General features: G+C 39.8%; 1 protein-coding gene across 1 annotated transcript in view; it reads right to left on the bottom strand.

The window, feature by feature from the left end:
• PTPRM (protein tyrosine phosphatase receptor type M) overlaps nt 1-13,511 on the bottom strand; it is a 794,802-nt gene that overhangs the window by 488,875 nt on the left and 292,416 nt on the right. Inside the window, 1 exon segment of the mRNA XM_032595357.1 lies at nt 5,564-5,835. Coding sequence (XP_032451248.1) covers nt 5,564-5,835 — 272 coding nt within the window.

Here is a 13,511-nt window from a genome sequence, read left to right as displayed (position 1 = left end):
AAAGGACTTATGCAGTCCTTATCAAAGTACCAGCAGCATTTTTCACAAAACTAATACAAATAATACTAAAATTCGTAAGGGACCACAAAAGACCCCACAAAGCAATCTTGAGAAAGATCAAAGCTGGAGGTACCACAGTCCCAGATTTCAAGCTGTATTACAAAGCTATAGTAACAAAAACAGTATGGTACTGGCACAAAAACAGAGACAGAGATCAATGGAATGGGATAGAAAGTCCAGAAATAAACCATGCCTATATGGTCAATTAATCTACAACAAAGTAGGGAGGAATATATAATGGTGAAAGTCTTTTTAACGAATGGTGCCAGGAAAGCTGGAAAGCTACATGCAAAAATAAATAAGTAAAACTGGTCCACTTTCTAATACCATATACCAGAAAACCCCTCAAAATGGATTAAAGACCTAAATGTGAGACCTGAAATCTTTATTATTTTCTTAATAACATTTTCTCTAGCTTATTGTATTGTAAGAATAGAGCTTATAATACATATAACATGCAAAATATGTGCCAATCAACTGTTTACATTATTGGTAAGGCTTCTGATCAAGAATTGGTTATTAGAGAAGTTTTGAAGGAGTCAAAAGTTATACATGAATTTTCCAGTGCATGGGAGGTTGGCGTCCCTAACCTCCATGTCATTCAAGGGTCAACTATAGTCCCACAGAGCATACTCACATCTTCAGACCAGCACAGAACTTCTTATAGATAAATATATCTGGGAAATTAGTCCAAAAGCAGATGGGCTGATGCATGATTCCCATTTTTAAGAGCATCAGGGTATGACAGCCATCTCCTCAATGAATGTGTGCTGTCCAGTGGACTGGGGGCCATAAGGTGCCAGGAAGCTCCTCCTCTGGGCAATGCTGCCAGCACGGACAGCTTCTTTCTCTAGTTTTTTTCTGATCGTCTCCAGTTAAGCTGACACCTTGGGCCACCAGGGGTGGAAAAAGGATTTGGTAGGTGTTTTCCTTCTTATTCACCTTTGTTACACAGTTTGTCTTTCTCGTCTCAACTGGGAAGCATCATTCAGGTCTCACAGGGTGATTGTAAGGCCTAATGCTCTGTGTTTGGGAAGTTTCCTGCTGATATCTCTCTTGGATCACCTACAGAGTACCACTTACCTGATAGCTTGTGTTGCTATCAGAGTAATGATTCCAGTGTGTTTACTGCCCAGCAGATAAAGGAGAAATATGAAGGAAGTACTACTTTCACTATGCCTTTAAAACTTTAAAAACTAATGCTTGGTTGGAGTGCTTAGAAATTAAATCAACAAGTGTACTTTCAGTGGCTCTAAACCCTTTACAGATGCTGATCACCTGATTCTTAAAAAGTTAGCAATGCTGTATTAAAGAACCTTTACAGAGGCACCTGGGTGGCTCAGTCGGTTGAGCATCTGACTTCAGCTCAGGTCATGATCTCCTGGTTCATGAGTTGGAGCCCGGCATCAGGCTCTGTGTTGACAGCTCAGAGACTGGAGCCTGCTTGGGATTCTGTGTCTCCCTCTCTCTCTGCCCCTCCCCCACTAGTGCTCTGTCTCTCTCTCTGTCTCTGTCTCTCAAAAATAAACATTAAAAAAAAATCTTTACAAATCCACTTTTAAATGTATTTTATTTTTTTTTAATTTTAGAGAGCAAGCAGAGGAGAGGGGCAGATGGAGAGGAAGAGAAAATCTTAAGCAAGCTCCATGCTCAGTGCAGAGCCTGATGCAGGGCTTGATCCCATGGCTCTGGGATCACGACCTAAGTCAAAATCGAGAGTCAGATGCTCAACTGATGGAGTCACCTGGGCGCCACTACCAGTCCACTTTTAAATCCAAACCAGAAAGCTATTCCTGATGAATCAACCAGTGAACCAAAGAGCTAGAGTGAGAATTAGGTTCTGATTGGATTTGGTATGTTAGGTACTGCTCAGTAATGTAAGAGAGGTGACAGTGGAAAGTAGATAGACTTGGGGGGTGGGGTCAGAGGTTCACAATTGGGGAGGTGACGTATTTTACTTAAAAGAACTCAAGAAAGGAAGAACCCATTGAAAATCACAATGGCCTGATATATATAGGACCACCTCACTTTCACTATAGTTCCATAATCCTTTTTTAAAGGCTGATCTTCTAAGACCATTACACTCAATAATTCCTTTAATTCCAACTGTCTGAGCTAGGTACACCAAGGCTGTTATGGACTGAATGTTGTGTCTACCCCCTGCCCCACCATTTCATATGTTGAAGCCCTGATCCCAACATGATGGCATTTGGACATGGAGCTTTAGAGAGGTAATTAGGTTTAGATGAGGTCATGAAGGTGGAGCCCCAATAATTAGTGTCCTAATAAGAATAAGGGAGACAAGAGCTCTTTCTCTCCAGATGCACACACAGAGGAAAGGCCACTGAGCACACCATGAGAAGACAAGAAGGCACCACCTATAAGGCAGGAAAAGGGCCCTCTCCAGGAACTGAATCCATGAGAATCCTACAGGACTTCCAGGCCCCGCAACTCTGAGAAAAGAATGTCTATCATTGGCGGCACCCAGTCTATATTTGTCATAGATGCCCAAGCTTAGATAAAGACAAAATAAAACTTTAATATATGCATTGCAGCCCATGTCAAAACTATAGCAATGCATTAGATTCTGGAGGCTGTCAGGGGCCCAAGAGAGTTCACTCCTAGAGATTCTGGGTGGCAGTGCTGACATGAAAGAGAAGAAGACCAGAGCACAGATGAGCAGAATACCTTCTGGTCTTGCCTGGAAGATTGTCTTCTGGCCCCAGTCCAGCAAATGCCTGGAGACTAAGTCAGAAACTAGTGCAGGTTCCAGGGAGGCAGTGGGAACATCACAGACCTATACCTTCTCTACTTTGGGAAGGTCTCCTACAAAAGAAATTTCTAACAACATGTAGCCTCTTAGCCTAGTCCATTATATAAAAAGTCTTTTGAAGCCTAGCTTAGCCAAACCCACTTCCCCTGCTTCCATTTTATGTATTTATTTTTTAATAATTTTTTAAATGTTTATGTATTCATCTTTGAGAGAGAAAGAGAGAGCACAAGTAGGGGAGGGGCAGAGAAAGAGGGAGACAGAATCTGAAGCAAGCTCTAGACCCTAAGCGGTCAGTGCAGAGCCCGACATGGGGCTTGAACTCATGAACTATGAGATTATGACCTGAGCCAAACTTGGATGCTTAACGGACTGAGCCCCCCACTCTGTTTCGATTTTAATACTATGCAAGAAGAAACTTTGTCCCAGAGGCCATATTTTGTTAATTATATGACTGACTGCTAATATATTTATAAACTAAATTTTATTTGTTAAATAGGATATTTTCCCTATGGAAGAAAAACTATATTTTATTCTTTGGGGTTTTATAAATAAAGGCAGTAAAATATACATTGAAGAAAATTTAGAATATGACAGATGGTAGAAAGAAAAAAAGTTCAAATCACCTGTTACCCTACTAGCCAAGGAGATACCACTTTTTAATATATTTATTTCAGCATATACTTTAGTCTTTATTTTATATATGTATAATTATATATATATGTATTTATATAAACATATATGTAAGTATTATATAGAATATATAAATAAGTATATAACATATAAACATATATATATTTTATTATGTATTTTTAAAATTAAAAAATATATAATATACAAAATTTAAACTGTGAAATTTACTGCTTTATACCACTTTTCCCACTTAACAACATAGGCTTAAATAGGTCACTATATGGTTTTCCATAACATTATTCTTAATTGTTGCAAAACGCATTTTAGTATTGAGGCAACATAAATTAACTAACCATCTAATGTTGGAAATAATACTGTTTCTGATTTTTCATTATTATAAATAAACTGCCATGAGTATTCTTGTAATCAATAATTTGCAACCATTCTCTGTTATTTCCTTCGGATGAACTCCTAACAGTAGATTGCCAAATTTAGATCTTTCTAAATTGTGTTTTAATTTTTTTTTAATGTTTATTTTTGAGAGCAAGAAAGAGAGAGAGACAGAGTGCGAGTGGGGGAGGGGCAGAGAGAGAGGGAGACATAGAATCTGAAGCAGATTCCAGGCTCCGAACTGTTAGCGCAGAGCCCGACATGGGGCTCGAACTCACGAACCATGAGATCATGACCTGAGCCAAAGTCAGATGCTTAACTGATTGAGCTACCCAGATGCCCCAGATCTAAATTTTTAACTTCTATAATGTATTGCTTAAGTGTCCTTTTGAAAGATTTTTAACAATTTACCTGTGTACTATTTAACAATTTACATGCATACTACTCAAAACACATTTATTTATCATTCATTAAATTCTAGAAATTATTGTAGGTAAAGGGTACAGAGACACATTAGGTACAACATTGAAAGCCATTTGGAAGACAAGCAGACCTGTAGAGGACTCAGTTTTCCCTTCCCTGAGTCTAGCCAAGCACCTCAATTAAATATGAGAGAGGACCTTGGATACATGTTCCAGCTGGCTCTTGAGCAAGCCAAAGGAATTAAGAAAGAGAAAAGCAAAATATCTCAATCCACTTAATGAATCTTCTTAGCGTGAAATTTAGTGTTCTCAATATCAAGTTATTTTTAAAAAATTTGTTAATGTTTATTCACTTTTGAGAGACAGAGTACAAGCAGGAGAGGGGCAGAGAGAGAGGGAGACACAGAATCTGAAGCAGGCTCTAGGCTCGCGGAGCTCAAACCCACGAACTGCAAGATCATGACCTGAGCCCAATTCGGATGCTCAACTGATTGAGCTGCCCAGGGACCCCAAGTTATTTTTTGAAGGTGCTATGGACAAAAGGGGGGGAAAAAAAGGAGCACCAATGTCCTTGTCACTAATTTCCCACCTTCAATCCTGAGTCAGGATGCTCTTGTGACACAAGTCACTCTCTGACAGCAGGGACATGACATCAGGTCCACTTTGGTACCACTTTTTAACTGTCTCTGCCTCCACCATGTACTTACTTTAACTGAGAATTCCAAGTGGGTCATGTGGGTCTTAACAGAACATCCCAAATAACAGGACAGCAGCTGCTCCATGACAGGACTGAGCCTACACAAGTTATCTTCTTCCCGTTGCTTACAGGGATGGGAACAGGAAGCTGCCCCTTGCTAGCTGGCCCATGAGGCTCACTTCTCAATGACTCCTTTGCTCCTGCCAGTAACTCATGAGCAATAGGGCTTCCTCTTCTAGAATCAAGTGCTACGTCTCCATGGGTCAGATATGGCTAACTTAATATAGTGCTTGCAGATAGTGCTTCCTGCCCTGCTGCAGGCTACTAAAAACAACTTTTTTGCCTTGATTTTGCTTTTAATTTCTTAAAATATCTGCATAAACAAAGTTGAAAGGTGTTTTTTTTACTCATTTCTCAAGGTAATGTACAAAGACTGAATACACTCCCTTATCAAATAGCACAAGCTTTCCTAACATTGGTATAAAAAATACCTACACTTCTTATACATTCTTTGTTTATACGAATATTAAAAAAAAAAAAAAACTATTTCAGAAGATGCATCAAAACAGGAAATGCAAACAAAGAGCATACCTGATAAAAATTCGGCCAGAAAGTACTAATGGCCAGTTCTGCCCTGTTCCATGTGCGGGTAGGGTCTCCAGATATATTCCAGATAGGATTCCCCAAAGCTCCGTTGTTGACCTTCACGTAGACATTGAGTAACCCAGGAGCAGCATTACTCTTGCTGGATACAAAATAGTGAAAATCAATACAGTGGGTGTCATTTTCTTTGAGCTGAGGTAAGAGAAGGTGGGCCCTCTGCCCCTCAGGTCTCCCAGATGTGTTCACCAACATGAAAGAGCCTGCAAAAAGAAAATCAAAGGAGAGTTACAACCTGAAATACTACTTTCTGGCCATTTCTCCAAGCCACTGTCATTTACATGGGTTGACACTGCGATGCCATGTGTGTTACTTACGCTTTGAGAGTCCCATCCCTTTCGTATCTTTTCACCCTAAAGCAGTCTCAAGATCCGTGAATGGCGGTGGGTGGGGCACCTGGGTGGCTCCGTAGGTTAAGCAGCAGACTTCAGCTCAGGTCATGATCACATAATTTGTGAGTTCAAGCCCCACATCAGGCTTCATGCTAACAGCTCCGAGCCTGGAGCCTGCTTCAGATTCTGTGTCTCCCTCCCTCACAGCCCCTCCCCTGCTCGCGCTCTGTCTCTCCCTGTCTCTCCCTCTCAAAAATAAATAAACATTTAAAACAAACAACAACAAAAAAATGATGAGTGAATGGGAAGTTTCCTTGAAGTTACTGCAGTTAGCCTTCTAAGTAACAAAACTAGGCATTAATTCGCTGACCTGCACTGATCATCTGGTAGTCACTAGCACAGATGGCTATTTACATTAAAATTAACTTAAATTCCATACTATTAAAAGCTTAGATCCTTGGCCACACTAGCCACGTTTCAAGTGCTGAATAGGCACATCTGGCTGGTTGCTACCACGTTGGGAAGCATAGATACTGAGCTTTTCCACCATCTCAGAAGGTGCTACGGGACAATGCTATTCTAGAATGATGCCACCATTTGGTGATTGCAGCCACTTTAATATTCTCGTGCAACCTACAGAAGCAGATTGGTCCGATTTGCGGAATCTTAGAAAACTTTACTGGCCCTGTGACACTCCTTGCCATCAATGTAACTCTCTTCCAGTTCAGCACCACCACCCCTGCCCCGTTGCTGTAACAGCTGACTCCTTGATGGGGGCGGTGTTTTCATGACTGGTATGACTGAGCATACGGATGTAATCATCATTGCAATCGGAGGATGGTCATTCTCAGACAACTCCACGAGCAATTTGTACCTTTATATATACAGCACTAGCCTGCCCATGACTGCTGAAGAGTTTCCGCATGGATTCAAGCTATTCAGATACCCTGGCATCAACTGTGTCACTTGGCCCGCCCCATGTCTAAGGTCAACAAAAATGGCAATTAAAATAATTATATGAATATTATATAGTACATAAAGAAAAATAAAAGCAAAATGTTCTAGGATAAAAGGGAAAACATGGCATTATAAAGCCTTTCGGGCAGGGAGGAAAACTGTATTGAAACTCTGAGGGGAAAGAACACCTAAATCTGGAGCATAAGGATGAAAAAAGAAATACTAGTCACATGTGACTGGACTCATGATTTCTACTGAGTAAGGAGACTATTCCCACCCTCCCCACCCCCCACCTCCCGTTGAGTATACCTTTTAAGAACTTCCCTCACTGTGAATCATAATTTTCAAGAAGATGTGTGTTTGTATGTTTGTGTGGGTTTACTTTAATATATACCCAGCAGATATCTATAAACATACATCCACTACTAGAGAAAGTGTGAAATTTTTATCTTGTCTACAAGCTGTGATTTCCTAAACAGCAAATGGAGAAGACCACCTTTCCAAGAGAATTATTTTAAGGACTGAATAAAAAACATACATGTAGATATATCCTTTATAAATTAATAGGCTAGTTAAGGGATCAATATTGGACAATGGTTGCTGATGGCTGTTACCCTAACCTCGCCACCCCGTAAAGGGAGTTAGGTAGGGTTAATGGTATTAATGATAAACAGAAACTGAGTGACAGAGAGATTAGGAAGTAGTTTTATCCAGGTTTCAGGATGAGTTAGCGGCCAAACCAAAACTTTGAGCCTCTGAGTTTCCAACCCATTATTCACCCTGTCACACTCCAATAAGCCCATGTTTCTTCATGTGCCGTTTGAGCATATATGAAGAAAACAAACCCCTTCACGACAGTGAAGGAAAATTATAGTCGCTCTTTGAAAACAGAGCAATTTTTCAGGAGATGAATGTTACGCACCTGGAAATATGAAAGCCAGGCCACAAGGGAAGGGTTATCTATGGAACATACATTCCAGTATTAAGGAAGAGCTGCAAATGTGATTTAAGAATGAGTTGGGGGCGCAGAAAATGAACAAGTGGCAAGAGAATATCATTGAAATGATCTGGGTTAGCTATATTCTACAAAATGTACAAAAAAAAAATCTTCAAAATACTCAGGGCTGACCAACCCCATCACAAATCTAAAGCTGGCTGTTGGGGTTTACAACATAAGTTAAAAATCGTACTTTTCTCCTCTAATAAATAGAAGCAGATTGATTCCATATTTTATCACGCCGGGCTCTGTTGCCTGCAACACAGTTGCTGTGTATATTTCTACTGACAGGGCTGACCGTGACCTGGCCTTAAGGCCAATGCTGAATCACTCAAACCTTTAGTACTGCCACACCGCCAAGAAAATTGTTGCTTGCAGAGTTACCATCAGTGAAATTTGGGTGGCCATGGGTGGTAAACATGGCAACAGGCAAAGAATGGCAAAAGTGTGTGTGCCTCCGTATCCTGCAACATCTAGTTTGTATGCCTGGATGAAGCTGAAACAGAGAAGTCTCTTTTTTACACGTTGGTATAAACTGGATAATTTTCTACCATTAGCGTTCAGGGACTCACCTGGAATCCCCCAAATACTATCTTCCTCGCTGTGCAGCCCATCTCCCATCATACTCCATTCCAGCACAAAATGTTCCGTCAGCTTTTGGAGCTGTCTAATGTACATAGAACTTTTTAACTTGAGGTCAAGGTGAAATTCAGGTGTTTTAAGTTACAAATACTCAAATGATCCTAACTTTTATATCCCTTTCTTCTTTTTAATCTTTCTGAGCCAGAAAATAGTGTGTTTTGTTACACAGTGTGCTTCTGTAGTGCAGATGAGCTCAAACAGGATTAGCAAATAGAGGAATGACATCCATGTAACACAGAAGTCCTTTGGATTCCTGTGTGACTTTCTGCAGGATATTAAGGTTTTAGAGGGATCTAAATAAAGGCCTCCATGATGACCTTTAAACAGAGCTACAACCCCACACAAGTGCCTTCACTCAGGGGAAGAAATGGCAAGAAGTTCAGTGGTTTCAAGAGCCATTCTCCACTCTGTGAAGCTTTCGATAAATCTGTAAAGAGCAAAAGAAGAAACTGTGAAGCTTCTGCTCCCATCTTGAGTTTGAAAAGGAAATAACACTGACTGATGAAGAAGACAATCGGACCACAAAAAGAAATAAGAGGCATCCAAATCAGCAAAGAAGAAGTCAACTTTCACTCTTCACAGATGACATGATACTCTATGCGGGAAACCCGGAAGACTCCACCAAAAAACTGCTAGAACTGATACATAAATACACCGAAATCGCAGGACATAAAATCAACGTACAGAAATCGGTTGCATTTCTATACACCAATAATGAAACAGCATAAAGCGAAATCAATCCCATTTACAACTGCACCAAAAACCATCAGATTCCTAGGAATAAACCTAATCAAAGAGGTAAGATTAGAAATCTTCTGCAAGAAATTAAAGAAGACACAAAGAAATGGAGAAACATTCCACGCTCACGGATGGAAAGAACAAATATTGTTAAAATGTCTATACCACCCAAAGCAAATTACACATTCTATGCAATCCCTATCAAAATAACACCAGCATTCTTCACAGAGCTAGAACAAACAATCCTGAAATTTGTGTGGACCCACAAAAGACCCCAAATAGCCAAAGTGAAGTTGGAAAAGAAAACCAAAGCTGGAGGCACCACAGTTCCAGACTTCAAGCTGTATTACAAAGCTGTAATCATCAAGCAGTATAGTACTGGCACAAGAACAGACACACAGACCAATGGAACAGAATACAGAACCCCAAAATGGACCCACAGATGTATGGCAAACTAATCTTCGACAAAGCAGGAAAGAGTATCCAATGGAAAAAAGTCTCTTCAGCAAATGTCACTGGGAAAACTGGACAGCGACATGCAGAAGAGTGAAACTGGACCACTTTCTTACACCATATACAAAAATAAACTCAAAATGGATGAAACACCTAAATATTAGACCCAAAACCATCAAAATCCCAGAGGAGAACACAGGCAGCAACCTCTTTGACCTTGGCCACAGCAACTTCTTACTAGACAGGTCTCCAGAGGCAAGGGAAACAAAAGCAAAAATGAACTAATGGGACCTCAAGATAAAAAGCTTCTTCTGCACAGGAAAGGAAACAATCAGCAAAACTAAAAGGCAACCAACGGAATGGGAGAAGATATTTGCAAATGATGTATCAGATAAAGGGTCAGCATCCAAAATCTATAAAGAACTTATCAAACTCAATACCCATAAAACATAATCCACTGAAGAAATGGGTAAAAGACATGAATAGATACTTTTCCGAAGAAGACATACGATGGCTAACAGACACATGAAAGGATGCTCAACATCACTCATCATCAGGGAAATACAAATCAAAACCACAGTAAGATACTATCTCATACCTGTCAGAATGGCTAAAATCAACAACTCAGGAAACAACAGATGCCAGCGAGGATGCAGAGAAAGGGGAACACTTTTGCACTGGTGGTGGGAATGCAAACTGGTGCAGCCACTCTGGAAAACAGTGTGGAAGTTTCTCAAAAAAATTAAAAATAGAGCTACCCTAAGACCCAGCAACTGCACTACTAGGTATCTATCCAAAGAACACAAAATTGCTGATGCAAAGGGACACATGTACCCCGATGTTTATAGCAGCGTTATCAACAATAGCTCAATTATGGAAAGAGCCCAAATGTCCACAGACTGATGAGTAGATAAAAAAGATGTGGTGTAATTGTACAATAGAATATTACTCGGTGATCAAAAAGAATGAAGTAGAGAAGATAACATTTTAGCAACACAAGCATTTCCTGACAGTGCTGCCCTATTGTCTTCTGAATTTACTGAAGAAAGTACCAACACTCAGGTTTAGCACAATCTGGAAAACCCAGAATCCAAGGGGTAAATTCACACTTGTACATACAGAAAATGGCAGGCGGGAGGGATGAGATGCCTTTTAAGTGTTGGAATTTATCACCTATCATATATGAAAGTCAAGTCAACTCGCCCACGTTTAAAGGATCCAGAGCATTTATATTCAATTTTAGCTATTAAGCCTGTTTCGAAAAATATCCCTCTATGGCTGAATGTTTAATTTTCACCTCCTGCTTCAATGTTTTGACTGTGAGGAAATGCATTTTCAAAGACTAATTGGGTCTCCCTCTGTAGGTACTTTCTTACCTCATTTTTTCCCCTACAAAAAACACTCCAACTGGGCAAATAAATAAAAGAAATCAGAATTCAAATTAGCATAGGAGTTCTGTTTGTGTTCGAATAACAAAACACTCTTAAGTCACAAGTGTGGAAGCAGAGAATATAACATCGCCTGCAAATGGAAAGAGTTCCTTCCACATAAGGGAGCCAGCTTCAAAAGGGGCAGTTTTTAAAGCACGCTTTGAAAGTCTTTAAGAGTAAGGATTTTGGTTTCTCTGAAAAGGAAAACTCTGTTATGAGAACATACAATATTCTTGAATCCTTGGGTGAATTAAATTTAGCTTAATCACGACCACCGGCAAATGCTTTTGATTGGACTATCTTCCATCATTGTTTGTGACAGCAGCAAAAGCTACATATAATTAGTTATTCCTTTCTACCCCATCATTAAAATTTGCATTGGTGTGGTAGAGGCTCTAGAGTTTTAAAGGCTGAGGAAGCCGCGTGAATTCTCTTACGTTTCAGAAACTTTGTGCGTCAACAAAAAAGGGAGCGGTTTCCGTCGTCCAGCAGGAAGAGAATTACGTGTGTTATTAAATACTTTGGCTGGCAGAGAAGCAGTGTTTTATGAACCTGATAGGGAGCAGATTTTCCCCCTTAAAATGTGTCTCTTTGGCATGGGGATTATTTTGAGCTGGTTCTTCTTAAGAAACAGCACACACGGGGGAAGCTCTCAAAACTGAGTAGGAGTTACCCTGGTGCAAAAGACACTTACAAGGGGAAGGTCCATTTGTAACAGTGTGTCCCTTTCTGTATCAAGAAGAGGGGGGTGACAAAATTTCTAGAAACTCTTGTCAATGAAGAAGGCAAAGACTTAACATTTTACATAACAACCTTACCCTTGTTGACTATGCTTTTCCTTCCCAGACTTGCCACCTCCAACATCCTCGGACTTTAGCTGAAGATAGTATTTAAGACGATGGCTTCAGCCATTTCCTTTCCAGGGTCTCTCCCATGTACAAAGGAAGTAAGTATACATGACATTAAAGTTCTGTTGTTTTTCTCCTGTTAATCTGTTTTATATTAATCTAATTATTAGACCAGCCAAAGAACCTAGAAGGTTCTGTGGAGGAGCAAAACTTGCCACCAGAAAGTGTGTCCCTATGACATATGGATTATTTTTGGCTGATTATTTTTAAGAAATGGAAGGCTCAGGAAGAGACTCTGACCTTCCCTCTAATTGCCTAAAAGAATTTAGATAGATGAGCTTCTCCAGTAAGGGAGCCATCACCACAGATGGTTATACTATAATATGAAGTAGGTGTGGTAGAAAGGGAAGCCCTTAGAAAAGTCCATTTCTTAAAATTCCTCGCTATGTCTCATTGTTTCTGCATGACCCCGCAAACATTCATCTTCCTGTGAATTGTCTTTCTTCCCTTTGACTTCTCACATGCCTACCCCTTTCTCCTCAGCTCTGGAGAGCATATAAGCCTCAGTTTCCTGACTGCCTGTGACCCTCAAATTCATATGGAACACCCGTGCACATGTAATTAAGTTTTATTTTCTGCTGCTAATCTGTCTCATGTCAATTTAGTTCTTAGGCCAGCCAAAAAAACACTTGAAGGGCAGGAGAAAAATCTTTCTTCCCCAATGAAGGCAAGAAAGAAAAACTGTCCGCTCTTGCAAACTTAAAAGCCATTATAAGATTCACTTCTTAAACCTCTTAATTTTAGTAAAAGGACACAGACCATTGGCCTCTCTCTTCCTCTGGCTGTTTTGTCTTCATTTTTTTTTTTCTCTATGATATCTTCAAATTTATAGGCTTAAAATCCAAAAGCTAAATAGAAAGTTTACAAGTTCCACCTTTGCTAGTACACATACTGACTCTAGTTTACAAGGCCATTATCTCATTATCTTCTTCCGACCTATTATACATACCAGTTGCAACAATTCAGTTATCTAGAGCAGTGCTTCTCAAATAACCCATGACGAAGGGTCATTTTTTTAAAAATACCTGATGCACCTCAGATCAAATTTATCTAAAATGCAATAAATATGGTTTTCTAAAAAAGAAGAAATAAAAAACATGCAAAATGCAAACCCAAATTTGTTGCTGAGTTAAATAAATGTGAAATCACTCTGTCAAATTCCTATAAAATTTTCTAAAGACTTACTCTCAATTTCCATATTGGTCATGGGCAGGAACACTACATGGCCTACCTCTGATGTGCAGACCCACCAAGTGGCATAGGCTTAAAGTTTGAACGGTATAACATTCTGGGTACCCAAGTACCAAAGTGTACATTTTATTCTCAACAGGGAAGAAAAAGACTGAGAACAGACAACCTGAGAGAATGGAAGAAAAAGAAAATTTTCTGGTCTCTTAACTCAAAGATAAAGGCGATCAAGCC

Source organism: Lynx canadensis, chromosome D3 (assembly GCF_007474595.2).
Source record: "Lynx canadensis isolate LIC74 chromosome D3, mLynCan4.pri.v2, whole genome shotgun sequence".
In the NCBI taxonomy this organism is placed as follows: Eukaryota; Metazoa; Chordata; class Mammalia; order Carnivora; family Felidae; genus Lynx; species Lynx canadensis.
The sequence above is the reverse complement of the archived record's forward strand: the minus strand, read 5'-3'. Positions and strand labels throughout refer to the sequence as shown.